The following is a 13,086-nucleotide window of genomic DNA, read 5'->3' on the forward strand; positions in this document are numbered from 1 at the left end:
GTGGATAATATCATGTCATTGTGGAGATATATAAATTTCTTTTGGTCATAACAATTGGTATCAGAACCCGGACTACCAGAAGGACTAACCACTGACTGTGCACAAAAGTCATGGTCTAATCGAATTATGTGGGTGGAATATTGACCTCGAACAAAAGAAGTGGGGACTCCCGTGTCCGAATCAAGAGAACTGGATACTAGGCAGAAAGTCCTCGTTGTGACTAGGCAAGGAAGTCCTAGTAGGTCGAATGAACCGAGAGGCAGAAAGATTTGGTGGGTCGACGATCGAATGTCAGGGAGCCTATAGTCCTTTGTTTGAAGGGAGATTTTTAGGTTGTAAGATTGTAAATAAAATCTCACATTGAAAATACATGAGACAGATAATGAATTTATAAAGAAAAGGTATCTCTATTAGTATGTAACCTTTTGGATAAAATTTAAAAATAAAATCATAAAAATTTAGATCTAAAGTAGACAATACCATATTTTGAAGGGATACGTAATTTTTTTTTTGTTCTAACATGTTGGGATCACATGAAAACTTCGTATTATTGAATTAAAAAGAATATTAAAAATATAGAATATAAAATTATATATAGCTAAGTTAAAAAATCTTAAATAAATAAAACCTAAAGGCGACGCCAGTTGTGAAGCGGAGAGCTTCGGTTGTAACACTAATGTCTGATTTGCTATCGCAATTTGATCGAAGGAGACACCCTCCGCATATACTGAATGAATATCCCAGTTCCGCCCTTGATTTCCTTGGCTGATAGGAAATTTCTAAGGCTAGGCCGGTCGATCACAAATAATCGGTTCGAGGATTAAAAAAAAAAATTAAAAAAACAGCAGTGTGGTGGTTATCTATCCGAATCCGGCCATTCTTCGCCCGCGACCACTGCTTCACTAATGGACGCCTCTTCTGCGGCTTTCCTCCGCGTTCCCCTCCCTCCCAGCGGTTGCTCCGCCGTCCGTCGCGCATCCGTCCGCCGCGCCTCCATGTGCTACTGCACTGGCCCCAACTCGTCTCCACCGCCGGAGCCCCGGCAAGCCGTCGGAAGCAGAAGGCAGTGTCTCCTCCTCCTCGCCCTCTCCTCTGCCGCTCTCTCTTCCCCGGCCAGGTCAGAGGACATCCCGCTCTTCGGGATCAAGAAGAGGATAAAGAAAATCGAGGAGGAGGCGGAGGAAATCGTGCAGGAAGGGGAGAAAGCCGTGGAGAAGGGCATCGTGGCTGCGGAGAAGGGCATCGTGGCGGCGGAGAAGGAGATCCAGGCGGCGGAGGGGATCGTTGCATCGGCTAGCCTCAGCCTCGCCGGGGATCTTCTACAGGCCGGCGCAGTCGCTGGAGCTGAGGCCGTCGGGGTGCTTGTCTCCGTCTCCATCGTCAACGGCATTCTTGCACCGGAGAGATAGAAACCCTAATCGATTTCACGTTGGCCTTCCAAGGCATCGGGCGTGGATGAAGTGCTGAAATTGCTATGCTTATTGTGCTTTTTTTTTTTTTTTTTTTCTAGCAGCAAAAATTGTGTGTTTATATTTAAATAACAAATTTGAATTTTATATTTCTTCTAATGTAATAACAGGTTTTTATTTTTCGATTAAAATTTGAATAGCATTTAAAAAGCTATGTAAGAATCTGGATTATAGCAAGAGCAAAAAAAAAAAAAAATAATAAATAAATAAAAAAGAAAAAAAGTTATAAAGGCATCTAAGGACTAAGAGAACCTTCAATATCCTCTAACCTCTTTATTTTCTGACCTCAAAAAAAAAAAAATCATTTTATAAGGATAGATCAGGTGTGAGTTGCTTTTTCTATAAAAAAAATTAAATCTTTTATATTTAAAAAAATTAAGAGAATCTATTTATTTTTTCCATTTTTTAAAATAACATATGATTTAGTTAAGGTTATTAATCGATTTGATTAGTGATCATTTGGCATTCGCTACTGTCGTGCAGATATGAGTGGTGACGCCTGTTATGATAGATATAACGGAAACTTTATGTCAAGTTTTATTTAATTGTTCCTCCGAGATCATTATAACGGTTGTGACTGCTTATACCACAAGAATCTTAAAATTGAGCCACAGCCTGCAACTTTATTACCATTTCCGATCGGTTTAGGTCCGCCGTCCGCAGGGGAGGGAGAGAGAGAGAGAGGGGGGATGGGTAGCGGCGGAGGCGGCGTGGTTAAGGACGTTGGCTCAAAGGCGGAGCTCGATGAAGCGCTCCTCGGGGCGACGGCGGTGGTCGTCCACTTCTGGGCGTTTTGGTGCGAGGCATCGAAGCAGATGGATCAAGTATTCAGCCATCTCGCCACAGACTTCCCTCATGCTCTCTTCCTTAGGGTCGGTAGCCTGCTTTTCTACCGTTTTCTCTTTCGGTTTTCTGGGAAAGAAGCTTTCTTTCATCTGATACGACTTAGGGTTTGATAGAGCTCGCGTAACCGTGAGATAGGAAGTAAGAGAAAAGGGGAAAGAAAAAGGGTTATCATTTTGAGGGACCTCTAACAGCCAAAGACTTTTAATTTATTCAAACAACTTGAGTTTTTTAGTATCTAATTAGTTTCAATGAGAATGCATACTTGTTTTATTTATTTATTTTGTTTCATTTGTTTCGGTATGTTTTGTTCTTGTTCACATGCATCTCAATGTTTGCCTTGGAACTTTATGTTTGCATTTTTTTTCCACTGTTATTTGATCTTATAAGCATAGTGTCCTCGTAGGTTGAAGCTGAAGAGCACCCAGAAATTTCTGAGACTTATGCAGTTTCAGCTGTTCCTTATTTTATATTTTGCAAGGTTAGTTCTTTCCCAGCTATTTCTTGTTTTTGAAGGTGCACAAAGATGGATGATTTCTACATTGTGACCTTGACTATTGTAAAGATATTTTGATGGTACCTTAATTTGAAATAAATTTGCTGTAGTAGGGGTTAGTTGGATAAGAGTTTGCATACTGTTGGAAAGATTATAACAATATTTTTAGTCAGATCTAACCTATAAAAGTATCGTACAGGAAGGCACTAATCTGGCAATAATGTTCAGATTGTTATTTCATTTAACCGTTACTTTATATTCAAAAGTATCATGGCAAATTTTTTTTTTTTTCTTTTTCAAACAGGTAATTGGTTAGTGCTATGACTCAATTCTTGGTGAAAATACTGAACGTTATTGAGTGGTAGAAATAATTCTGGCATTGAGTTATTTTCATTTATAATTTACTCTAAAAGGCTGGAAGGCTTTCATATTCAGTAGATTGCAGTAAGTTTTCTTCATTAGATTTTTTTACATTTTAGAGTTAATGAGGGTTTTAATTACTTATGTTGTAGGTTTAAGTCCACATGAGGTATTTACTGATTGGGTGTCTGGTTGTCCCTGAGTCCTATATATATGTAGACTGTAGTGTAGAATTAGGTTATCTTCAATTTTTTAGGAGTCATAACTTTGATATGAGGACACAACCTCCCATTTCTTCATTCATCTTACCACTTTCTCCTGGCTATTACCTACTCTCTTCTGGTTGAGAATTTAAAAAATTGATTGAGGCGTACTGCTTCCCTCCTATCTCTTGTAATTAGTTCCATGTCTCTAAGCTTCTTCTCAAACATCAATTTTTTCATGATTCACTTATCTTCTGTACATTGTGTAATATGTTGTTAGTTAGTTTGTTTCGTCCAACATGTACTTCCTGTCAGTGTAGTGGTTAAATTTTGTTCACTCTTTGTTTCTCCTGACACCATCTTCATCTCTCTGCGTAAAATTATCAAAAACTTAATCTACTCCTGACAATTTTTTCCCATCTTAGACTCTCAGTGTAGACTTGGACGCTCACTCCGTCAATTGTAACTTTAAAAGATTGATTAGTGTTTTTCTCTCTCCCAGTTTCATTTCTTCATCAAGTAGAATTATAGAGCATTACATACCAGAGGTAAAACCAGATCTTTCAAAAGTAATATCAAATTTCATCAGCATTCCTTCCTATCTGCCTTCTCAGATATTGGAAACCTACCTTTCTATCTGTTTTCTCAATGACCGTTTGCATTTGTGTATTCATAATCACAAACTTTAGAATCCTACAATTTCTTTGATTTGAGGTTAAGAAAGAAGATTTTACTCATTTGAAAATCAGTTCATATTTCTATTTTGAAGATCATCTTCAATTTCACATTCAAATTCCCTTTTTAAGATCATCATCAATTTCAGTCGAGCTATCAAATCTTTTGAAGATAATTCAACATGATCACTAATATTTTAATCCTGTTGACATTTAGTTTGAGCGTCTTTATATTTTTATTAATCTATGTATGGGTCATTTCTGTTTCATGTAACAAGTGGACATAGAAAATACTTAAACTCCATTTTGTGGGGGTATCGTGCTATAGGTGAAATCTCACGCAAGGCATTAAATGCTTGGTGTTAGTTTGAGATATTTGTTTGGTTTACAAACTAATCATGCCATAACATTCGAGTGGATGATTTGATTGATTAGGACAAAAATTTATTCTTTAGCTTCCATTTTTGGGATATTAATATTTAGTTTTATTTCATTTCCTCAGGATGGTAAAAGTGTTGATACACTTGAGGGTGCAAACCCAACTGTTTTAGCTAACAAGGTTGCAAAACTTGTTGGACCTGCTAGCTCTGTAGAATCTGCTTCACCTGCAAGTCTAGGGATCGCTGCTGGCCCTACAGTTCTGGAAGTTGTGAGAAACATGGCAACACAAAGTGTCTCTTCCAAAACTGAAGAAATGAACTCTGGCCTCAGTGATGAGCTGAGAAAGCGTATACAGCAGCTTGTCGACTCATACCCTATTTTCTTATTCATGAAAGGAAGTCCAGAGCAACCTAAGTGTGGATTCAGTCGAAAGGTGGTTAATATATTGAAGAATGAGGGAGTTGAATTCAGAAGTTTTGACATTCTTTTGGACAATGAGGTACGTGAAGGAATGAAGAAGTTTTCCAATTGGCCTACTTTCCCTCAGCTCTTTTGCAAGAGTGATCTTCTTGGCGGGTGTGATATTGTAGTTGCTATGCATGAAAGTGGTGAATTGAAAGATGTGTTCAAGGACCATGGAATTCCTATCATTTCAAAAGAAACCGAAATTGCAAAAAATTCAGAAAGTCCTATACCAGAAAAAAGTGGTGACATTTCTGAATCCACAGGCCTTAGTGCCGAAGTTGCTTCTCGGCTTCAAACTCTTGTAAACTCAAGCCCTGTGATATTATTCATGAAAGGGAAACCAGAGGAACCAAAGTGTGGATTCAGTCACAAGGTTGTTGAAATTCTTCAGCAAGAGAAGGTTGCGTTTGATAGCTTTGATATTTTATCTGACGATGAAGTGAGGCAGGGTCTAAAAGTTTTCTCTAATTGGTCAAGCTATCCCCAACTATATATAGGAGGCGAACTGATTGGAGGATCTGATATTGTGTTGGAGATGCAAAAGAGTGGGGAGTTGAAGAGGGTTTTAGCTGAAAAAGGAGTGGTTCCAAAGGTTACGCTTGAGGATAGGCTGAAAAACATCATCACGTCCTCACCAGTGATGCTTTTCATGAAGGGAACTCCTGATGCACCGCGCTGTGGTTTCAGCTCAAAAGTTGTTAATGCCCTTCAGAAAGAAGGAATCAGTTTTGGGTCCTTTGATATCCTTTCTGATGAAGAAGTGAGACAGGGATTGAAGACCTATTCTAACTGGCCAACCTATCCTCAGCTTTACTACAAGGGCGAATTGATTGGAGGATGTGATATTGTGATGGAATTGCAGAGCAGCGAGGAGCTCAAGTCAACTCTTTCAGAGTGATGTTAATGTTATGGTTGTAGTGACAGTTAATCATGTTTCCCTTTGTGGTCCTAATTCCAATCCACTTGATGTGTATCGTACCATTGTGTTGTTTGTTTTACCCTTGATACCATATGCTGCTAGTTCACCTTCAGTTTTCTTTATATTTTGCTCATGGATTTATGATTCTCATTAGTTTAACCTTTTCAGTTAAAGAACGTTTTAGCTGAAATTGATGTTATATGATAGCAAAAAGTGGAATCCGCCGTCCCAACGCCCCATACGATTGGTCCTACGATCATTTATGAGGAGATAAATTGGGAAGCTGTAGTTGATCAGCACAGAGGAGGGTTTTTTTTTTCATCAATTTTATTGAGATTCGAATTCTTATCCTATCTAGCAATTTTACTCTGTATTAATTAACTCAACCATGCTCCCAGGGCTGAAACTGATGTTACATGATCTATGTACAAATACTCTCGATTCTGTGTATCTCGCTTGACAAATCTTGTTTCGTAATGCCTAGATTAATATCCTCGATTGATTTGTTTGTCCGATTACAATTATCCGAAAGTTGAATTTCTCCTTTTTTATTATTATTAAAATAGCATGTTTTATCAGTTTTTTATGATTGATTATAATTCTGTTTAACAAATGCCAGTTTAGCAAAGATGTCTGCGAAATCTGACCTGATGGTGGTAATACATAGGTCATTGTGGCGTTTCGTAGAATTAAAAGAAAATAGAATTGTTGCGGACTAGAATTTAAGTCTGTATCAGATTCATTAGTATTTCATGGCGCTACTTTAATTTTATTATAATTGATGCAAACCTTCATTTGGTATGCAATTATGGCATATAACCCATGGGTGTGAATTACGAGCAACATCATGGAAAATCCCATCTTAATTTAAAACCTGCCGATCTTTGTTATTCCTAAATCTAAGGGCCTGACACTAATTACCGAAATGAGAAATATATCCAATTCACTACTCACAAGGAACAGATAATAAGTAGTTTGCCCTCTTGACCCTCACCTGACGGAGGGCTAATTTTCATTAGCTTCTGCTGCTTTAGGCTCTGACGAGTCATCAACAAGGTCTGCTTTAACATCCTTTGTTTGTGCTGCATCATCTGATCGACTGTCTTCTATATTCTCGGTGGCCGGAGTAGCTTTTTCTATCGCATTGGGTGCACCAGCATCTGACCCCTCGGTCACCGTCACATGTACAGTCTGCTTAACCGTGCCCACCTTCGTGTACTTGCTCATGAACTTATTTTCCCAGTCTCGGAGGGCCTCGAGCTCAAAGGGACTGAGACCGGAGAGATCGCCGGTCAAATCCTGCAGTTCAAATGACATCTTTGCTAACGCTCTACTGGCGTCTTTACCGGCAAACAATGCATACGGACCACCTGGTCCATAAAACATCCTGTGGAAACAATATGGCAATGCAAGCGTGAAAGATAAGTACATTTATGTCTTTATAAAATAGATATAACATCAAGAGAGAAAAATTATCATGAATATTTCAATTAAGAGAAAATCAACTTCACTCTAATACTATTGACAGCGTAATGAAATCAACCAACAGGGGTTTTCCAAGCCCCTCCTTAGTTGCAAGTAGAAAGTGAAAAAAATGCTGTTTGAGGCATTTGTTTTTGTTTCATCTTCAAATGGTAATAGGTAACAAAATTCTCCCAGGTAGTACAAGATGTCAATGCTTTGGAACAAAGCAAACAAAATGTCCAATTTAGCTTTAAAAGAAACACAACATATAGTCATACAATCCGCCAAAATATATGTTTGACAAAGGAGATTCCCACTGTCTACCAATGTTATTAGAATCAAACAGCAACAGAAAAATTGGGCAGTTCAATCAAAGTCAAGTTTAAAAAAATAAAATGTAATCATCAATGATTGATCAAGAGTGTTTCCTGAGCGGTTCCCATTTGATGTGAGGAGTTTCTTTGTCTTTCCACCCATTTTGGGAGGAACCATGAAGAAAAATAGGATGATTCCACATACTTTCTCCTCTGATCTGTTTCTTTTTCCTCTAGATAAGCAAGCTTTTTAACCAAGGACCAATCAAATAGGTAAGCAAGTTTCACAATAATCCCACATCTCTTCGCTCAGAGCCTCTAGATTCTCAAAAGCTTGCACACCAAGTCAAAATTTCCTTACCTCAATTGAAAACCAATTTATCACATGTTGGTCTTGTTGATCTTGGATCCAAAGTTATGCGATTTGATTAAAACACTTTACTTAATCAGTGATTCATGTTTTATAAGATATATTCTCAAAATTTGTCTTTAGGTGTTAAGCAGACCAAAATCCATGCTAAAGATGACATCTTTTGAAAAATTATCAAACTCAGAAACGAAATCGAAGGGCTTAGTTTTACCACTGGCATGAGAACTCTCTTAAAGGAATGAAATCATATAATCTTTCTCGCACTTGCTAAGAAAAATTGAGCATTGAGAGTGTTGAAAATGACTCCACCGAAACCCTAGCGGAACCAGAATAACTTAGGCCATGACATTTCAGATGCTGCGAGCAAAAACAAACAAAGGGAAAGGAAGAAGAATTACCTGCTCTGCGAAACGTCGTAGATCTGACCCTTGATGGTCATAAGCAGCGGCTTCTTGCGGTCGGACCCGTCGTAGGCGAGGAGCTCCACCTCCGAGACCTCTCCGAGCTGCACCGGTGACGGGAGGGGCTCTCGTTCCACCGCCTCGCGCTCGCGCTGCTGCGGGGCCAGCGGCTGGGTCTCGAAGAACCCCGCCATCGTGTAGTATATCGCCGCTGCCAAAGCCAGAACCGTAAAAAACGAAGCCGGCGACAGACCCGTATAGGCCTCCACCGTCTGCTTCAGCGTCTCCCACGCTTCCGCCACCGCCATGGATTCTCCTAATTCCCTCTCACCCTCCCTGCCTCCCTCCCTTGCTCGAACATACCAGGACGGTTATCGTTTCTGGGCAAAATTTCTACCCAATGAAGCATCGCCTCGTGGCATTAAAAAAAGTTCCGGAACAAAACCAGCAATCCGCTCATGATCCTAGAATTCAACATGTACCGTTCGTCCAGCCAAAGGATCATCAACGGCAATCCAAATCTACACGTGGCGGCCGAACTTGGAGAACAAACTGCTTCTGTAAATGGCTCTTGCATCCGATCCGATCCGATCAATCTCGCGCATCGCGAGCGGGCGAGACACGCAGATGTTTCTCTTCACCTTGGAGCTTTTTAATATGGCACGATGGACATGAACGGTACCAACCGAATTTAAATATTATTGTTTGCCCAAAAAATTATTCAACAAAATGGTAAAAATATATGACCAAACTTTTATGTCACAAAAGTCTGCTCGTGTTATTTCTTGCCCAATCTAATTTTTAGGTCTTAGATTGCTATCTCCCCATCCAAGTGTAGTGAATAATAATATATCAAGCTATATCAATTCGGTGGCCAATTCAATCGTAATTTTGCGACCCAGTCCAACGGCGATTTCACGACTCCGCCCCGAATACGATTTCATGGCCATAGCAAAATCCCGACTATAGTCAAGCAGACGCTCAATCAATCAGCCCAGTCACGATCGATTTTGCAAATACCTTCGTGGGATTGTTTGAGTGGCCACTGGTCAAATTGGGGATAGATAAAATAAACCGGGACTGATACGGTACATTGCAAGTCAAAGCCACCCTTACTTAGCTTAATTGCTTCAACCGATCTTTTGTCCAAACCAAGTCTCAGCGTTTACTCAACACTCCCATCCCATGAATACAATTGACTTACACAATACCTATTTGAATCAATTTTAACCTCATTTTGCAGCTCAGTTAAAGTCATGAACACAAAAAGGTTATCTAAACCTCAAATACGTGAGTCCAAAAGTGAGATATATAGAATTTAACAAATATATATTATAATAATAATTAAGTCTTTATCCGCCCAGTTAGTTATATATCTCTAAACATTAAAGAAAAAAATATTAAAAAGAAAAACAAATCACTGTCAATCCCATCCCATTCCACTCCACCACAGGAAACCTAACCATCAGAATTTTGACGTGTAGCAACCTTCACTCTACGCGTCTATTTAACTAGTTGGACGTGTATCTTCCGTTGGTCCGTCTCTTTCTCCATCTTAAATAATTCAGTCCTTTTTTGTATTGATTTTACTCTCTCAATCCATATAATCTACGGGGACGATGTCCTCTCCCTCCTCCACCCACTGCACTACAGCCAGCAAGCCTTCGCTTAACATTAATTCTCGCGTTGATTTGCTGTTCTCGATCGATCGGCAATGGCCTCATCCATTAATGGCGGCAACGGCGACTTTACCGCCATCGACCTCATCCGCCACCATCTCCTCGCCGACCTCCCACCCACGCCCCCATCCTTCGCCCTTCCACCGCCGCTTCCTGCCGCTCCCCCGACCTTCTATACCACTGATTTCCTCCGCGCCTTCCCCGAGCCTTCTGTCCCCATGATCAGCTTCGCCTCCTGCCGCCCTCTCCTCCCCGACGCCAGCGTCGAGCTCCCTCCAGCCACTCTCACGTTAGACTGGCAGGAGAGGCGGCCGCTCCCGCTGGATGACGGACGGAAGTACCGGGGCGTCCGGCAGCGACCGTGGGGGAAGTTCGCCGCGGAGATTCGAGACCCCAACCGCCGGGGCTCGCGGCTCTGGCTCGGCACCTACGACACCGCGGTCGACGCCGCCCGGGCCTACGACCGCGCCGCTTTCAAGATACGCGGCCGCAAGGCTATCCTCAACTTCCCTAACGAGATAGGGTGCTCTGGCGGCAGCCACCCAGCAACCCCGCCAGAGAAAAGAAAGAGGGAAGCGGCGCCGGCGTCCGAGGAAGCGAAGAGGAGGGTAATGATCAAGAAGGAGCCGCCGCCTGTCGTGGTCCAAGTCATTGATGTGCCGGCTCTGTCAACGACGATGTGGGATTGGGATCTCGGCTTCGAATTCGGATTGGGAGAGGAGGAGGAGGACGAGAAGGCAACACATGACGCGCCGCCTCTGTCGCCGTTATCTCCTCATCCATCCTTAGGCTTTTCGCAGTTGCTCGTGAACTGAGAGCTAAGCTGAAATCAAATGTATGTTGAGCTGGAAATCAAGTAGCTATAGAAATAATGTAACCAGTAAAAAACTTGTACTTACAGTATAAATGTTTCTTTATAAGCAGCACGTAAATGAAATGAATGTGAATTTATGTTACTCTGATAGAAATTTCGGAATTGATGCAATCGTCGTGGCAGAGTGGGTCCCTGGTTGGTACGGTCGAATACGAATCCTTGGACTCTTTTGAGGGACGGCATTTGGTTGGACTCTTTCTCCATCAAACTCGACCGGCCACTTCGCGGTCAGCTCCACTGCTCCGCCACCGCTTCCGCACGTGAACTGACACTCTGATCGAACTACAAAACCGGGGAAGCCTTGCCGTCCTGATCGCCCAATATGGTCCCACGAGTTCAGCGGTCTCTCCAGCGACGGGTGATGGACGCCGGCAACGTGGGCCCTACGCGTTTGATCGAGATATTAATCGGCCCAAAAGCTGTTTTTTTGTCGTGTTCCTCTCTCCTCTTCGGGTGGTGCGGCTTATGGCGTTCAACCAATGGGCAGGTTGGAGAGCGTAAGCAATATTCGACCGCCGGTCGAATTTCTATTTAGAAGGATAATGGGCATCTCTCTCTTATTTTGAGTTCTATTTTTTTTTAAAAAAAAAATGATATTTCTAAAGGCAAAAGAATAATTTGCTTTATGTTTACCATCTGCAGTTACATTCTACCCTCTTATTACTAAGTCGGTTATATCGTCTCCAATTAATGAATCATTTTTTGACGGACATGCATCAAGAAATTTTTTTTCGCACTTCCTAATCACTAAGTTGAAATTGATTATATAATTTATCTCCTTTATATATATAATATAGACACGGACAATAAAAGATATTATATAAACTATCTAAAAAAAATAAGTTTTGCTGGACTAAAGATCAAGTTTAGTTTTCAATAGGGTGTATATATATTTATTCTCTTTCCACTTTCGTCCTCCATTCAAAATATTAAACTTAACTTTTATTTTATGACTTTTTCAAATCTAAATTTTCCTCGCTCTCATTTCTTCCTTCCTCATTGTCTTTCATCGCTCTCGCTCTTGTTAGAAACACCCCTTCCCACTCGTCCGCCACAAGCAAAGCAAAAGAAGCTAAGTACAAAATATAGTTGCAAGCTTTTTCTTGAACGAGTTGAAAACCTTCAAAACACTTTCCTAAATCTATTATCCCTCTCAGTCACAAGTTTTTTTTAGTAATCTCTCTCTCTCCTCTTGTCATTCGCTCAAAATCTTCAAAACACTTTTCCGAATCTATTTTCCCTCTCAGTCGCTCCCTTACTCAGACGCACTCAATCTAAACCTTTTGTCGCTGTCGCCAACTCCCCTTCCGCTTGTCCGTCGCAAGTTAATCAAAGGCGCCACAAGTTTCTTCTCCAACGGGCTGGAGCTCCCCAAACTGCTACCACAAACAAAGTTGACGTTACGCCTCCCACTCCTTCATACTTGATAGTATGACTTTCTTATACACAGAGGGGGGGGGGGATTCTGAAAAGATGAACAATTAATAAACATCGAAAATAAGTACAACAATCTTTATTATTTGAGTAAGTACTACACATTGTAACAACTACTTGGACAGTAGTTACAGCTTGTAGTAGCTACTGTCCAATAAATACTACACGTCAATTGATACCTTGATCCGATCCTTCTATCTTGCAAATTAGTGATGAAGAATAGATATGATATTTGAAGTTGTAGTGTTTATAGATCTTTTGACTTAAACTTTTCCACGATGTATTAACTCTTGAATAAATTAGTGATAAAGAATAGACTTTTAAATTTATCTTGTTGTCATGTTTCTATCTAGTATTAATTACAACGTGTAACTACCTGCGGTACAAAGCCAAATAATCTTTTCTTACCATGTAAATAATCTATTTTGATAAATTTTATTATTTTTTTGGTTAGATAATTTTTGTAGCAAACTTGTTAAACATCATTTCCCACATTTCATTTGACGGCAAGCCATTCCATTTTAAGTTATAATTCCATCTAATCCTAATATATTGTTTATACGTGATTCTAAATAATTTATTTATTATAGGGAAAATCATATGTTGTCTTTATTGAGCATCAGTTGGGTGTTTATGACACATGGATAGAAGCATCTAGATAAGTTAATGGATTTAAGGGCATTATACACCAGTCCTTCAAGAGTAAATAGGACGTAAAAAGAGATTTTGAAGCACACTTC

At 40.4% G+C, this 13,086-nt stretch overlaps 4 protein-coding genes across 4 annotated transcripts; 3 read left to right on the top strand and 1 right to left on the bottom strand.

Annotated features, from left to right (window-relative positions):
• Nucleotides 1–847: 847 nt before the first annotated feature.
• LOC121978123 lies at nt 848–1,560 on the top strand. The gene has a single exon (XM_042530505.1). The coding sequence runs from the start codon at nt 906–908 to the stop codon at nt 1,407–1,409; it is 504 nt and encodes a 167-aa protein (XP_042386439.1). The 5' UTR covers nt 848–905; the 3' UTR covers nt 1,410–1,560.
• A 523-nt stretch (nt 1,561–2,083) lies between these two features.
• Nucleotides 2,084–5,932, top strand: LOC121978035 (monothiol glutaredoxin-S11-like). Its single transcript, XM_042530432.1, has 3 exons — nt 2,084–2,341; nt 2,719–2,793; nt 4,548–5,932. The coding sequence occupies exons 1-3, from the start codon at nt 2,159–2,161 to the stop codon at nt 5,787–5,789; spliced, it is 1,500 nt and encodes a 499-aa protein (XP_042386366.1). The 5' UTR covers nt 2,084–2,158; the 3' UTR covers nt 5,790–5,932.
• A 740-nt stretch (nt 5,933–6,672) lies between these two features.
• LOC121978105 (membrane steroid-binding protein 1-like) lies at nt 6,673–8,739 on the bottom strand. Its single transcript, XM_042530489.1, has 2 exons — nt 8,357–8,739; nt 6,673–7,197 (listed from the first exon to the last, which is right to left on the bottom strand). The coding sequence occupies exons 1-2, from the start codon at nt 8,665–8,667 to the stop codon at nt 6,816–6,818; spliced, it is 693 nt and encodes a 230-aa protein (XP_042386423.1). The 5' UTR covers nt 8,668–8,739; the 3' UTR covers nt 6,673–6,815.
• Nucleotides 8,740–9,953: 1,214 nt separating this feature from the next.
• On the top strand, nt 9,954–10,991 carry LOC121978095 (ethylene-responsive transcription factor ERF105-like). Its single transcript, XM_042530478.1, has one exon. The coding sequence runs from the start codon at nt 10,074–10,076 to the stop codon at nt 10,851–10,853; it is 780 nt and encodes a 259-aa protein (XP_042386412.1). The 5' UTR covers nt 9,954–10,073; the 3' UTR covers nt 10,854–10,991.
• The last annotated feature ends 2,095 nt before the right edge of the window (nt 10,992–13,086 follow it).

The sequence above is a fragment of the Zingiber officinale genome, chromosome 1B (assembly GCF_018446385.1).
Source record: "Zingiber officinale cultivar Zhangliang chromosome 1B, Zo_v1.1, whole genome shotgun sequence".
NCBI lineage: Eukaryota > Viridiplantae > Streptophyta > Magnoliopsida > Zingiberales > Zingiberaceae > Zingiber > Zingiber officinale.

What these genes read in the sequence shown, in the direction of transcription:
- LOC121978105 (XM_042530489.1), bottom strand. Translation starts at nt 8,667, where the DNA reads ATGGCGGTGGCGGAAGCGTGGGAGACGCTGAAGCAGACGGTGGAGGCC. An exon ending in TACGACGTTTCGCAGAGCAG is followed by an intron (nt 7,198 to 8,356) that starts GTAATTCTTCTT and finishes TTGTTTCCACAG; the next exon opens with GATGTTTTATGGACCAGGTG.
- LOC121978123 (XM_042530505.1), top strand. Translation starts at nt 906, where the DNA reads ATGGACGCCTCTTCTGCGGCTTTCCTCCGCGTTCCCCTCCCTCCCAGC.
- LOC121978095 (XM_042530478.1), top strand. Translation starts at nt 10,074, where the DNA reads ATGGCCTCATCCATTAATGGCGGCAACGGCGACTTTACCGCCATCGAC.
- LOC121978035 (XM_042530432.1), top strand. Translation starts at nt 2,159, where the DNA reads ATGGGTAGCGGCGGAGGCGGCGTGGTTAAGGACGTTGGCTCAAAGGCG. An exon ending in CTCATGCTCTCTTCCTTAGG is followed by an intron (nt 2,342 to 2,718) that starts GTCGGTAGCCTG and finishes GTGTCCTCGTAG; the next exon opens with GTTGAAGCTGAAGAGCACCC. An exon ending in CTTATTTTATATTTTGCAAG is followed by an intron (nt 2,794 to 4,547) that starts GTTAGTTCTTTC and finishes TCATTTCCTCAG; the next exon opens with GATGGTAAAAGTGTTGATAC.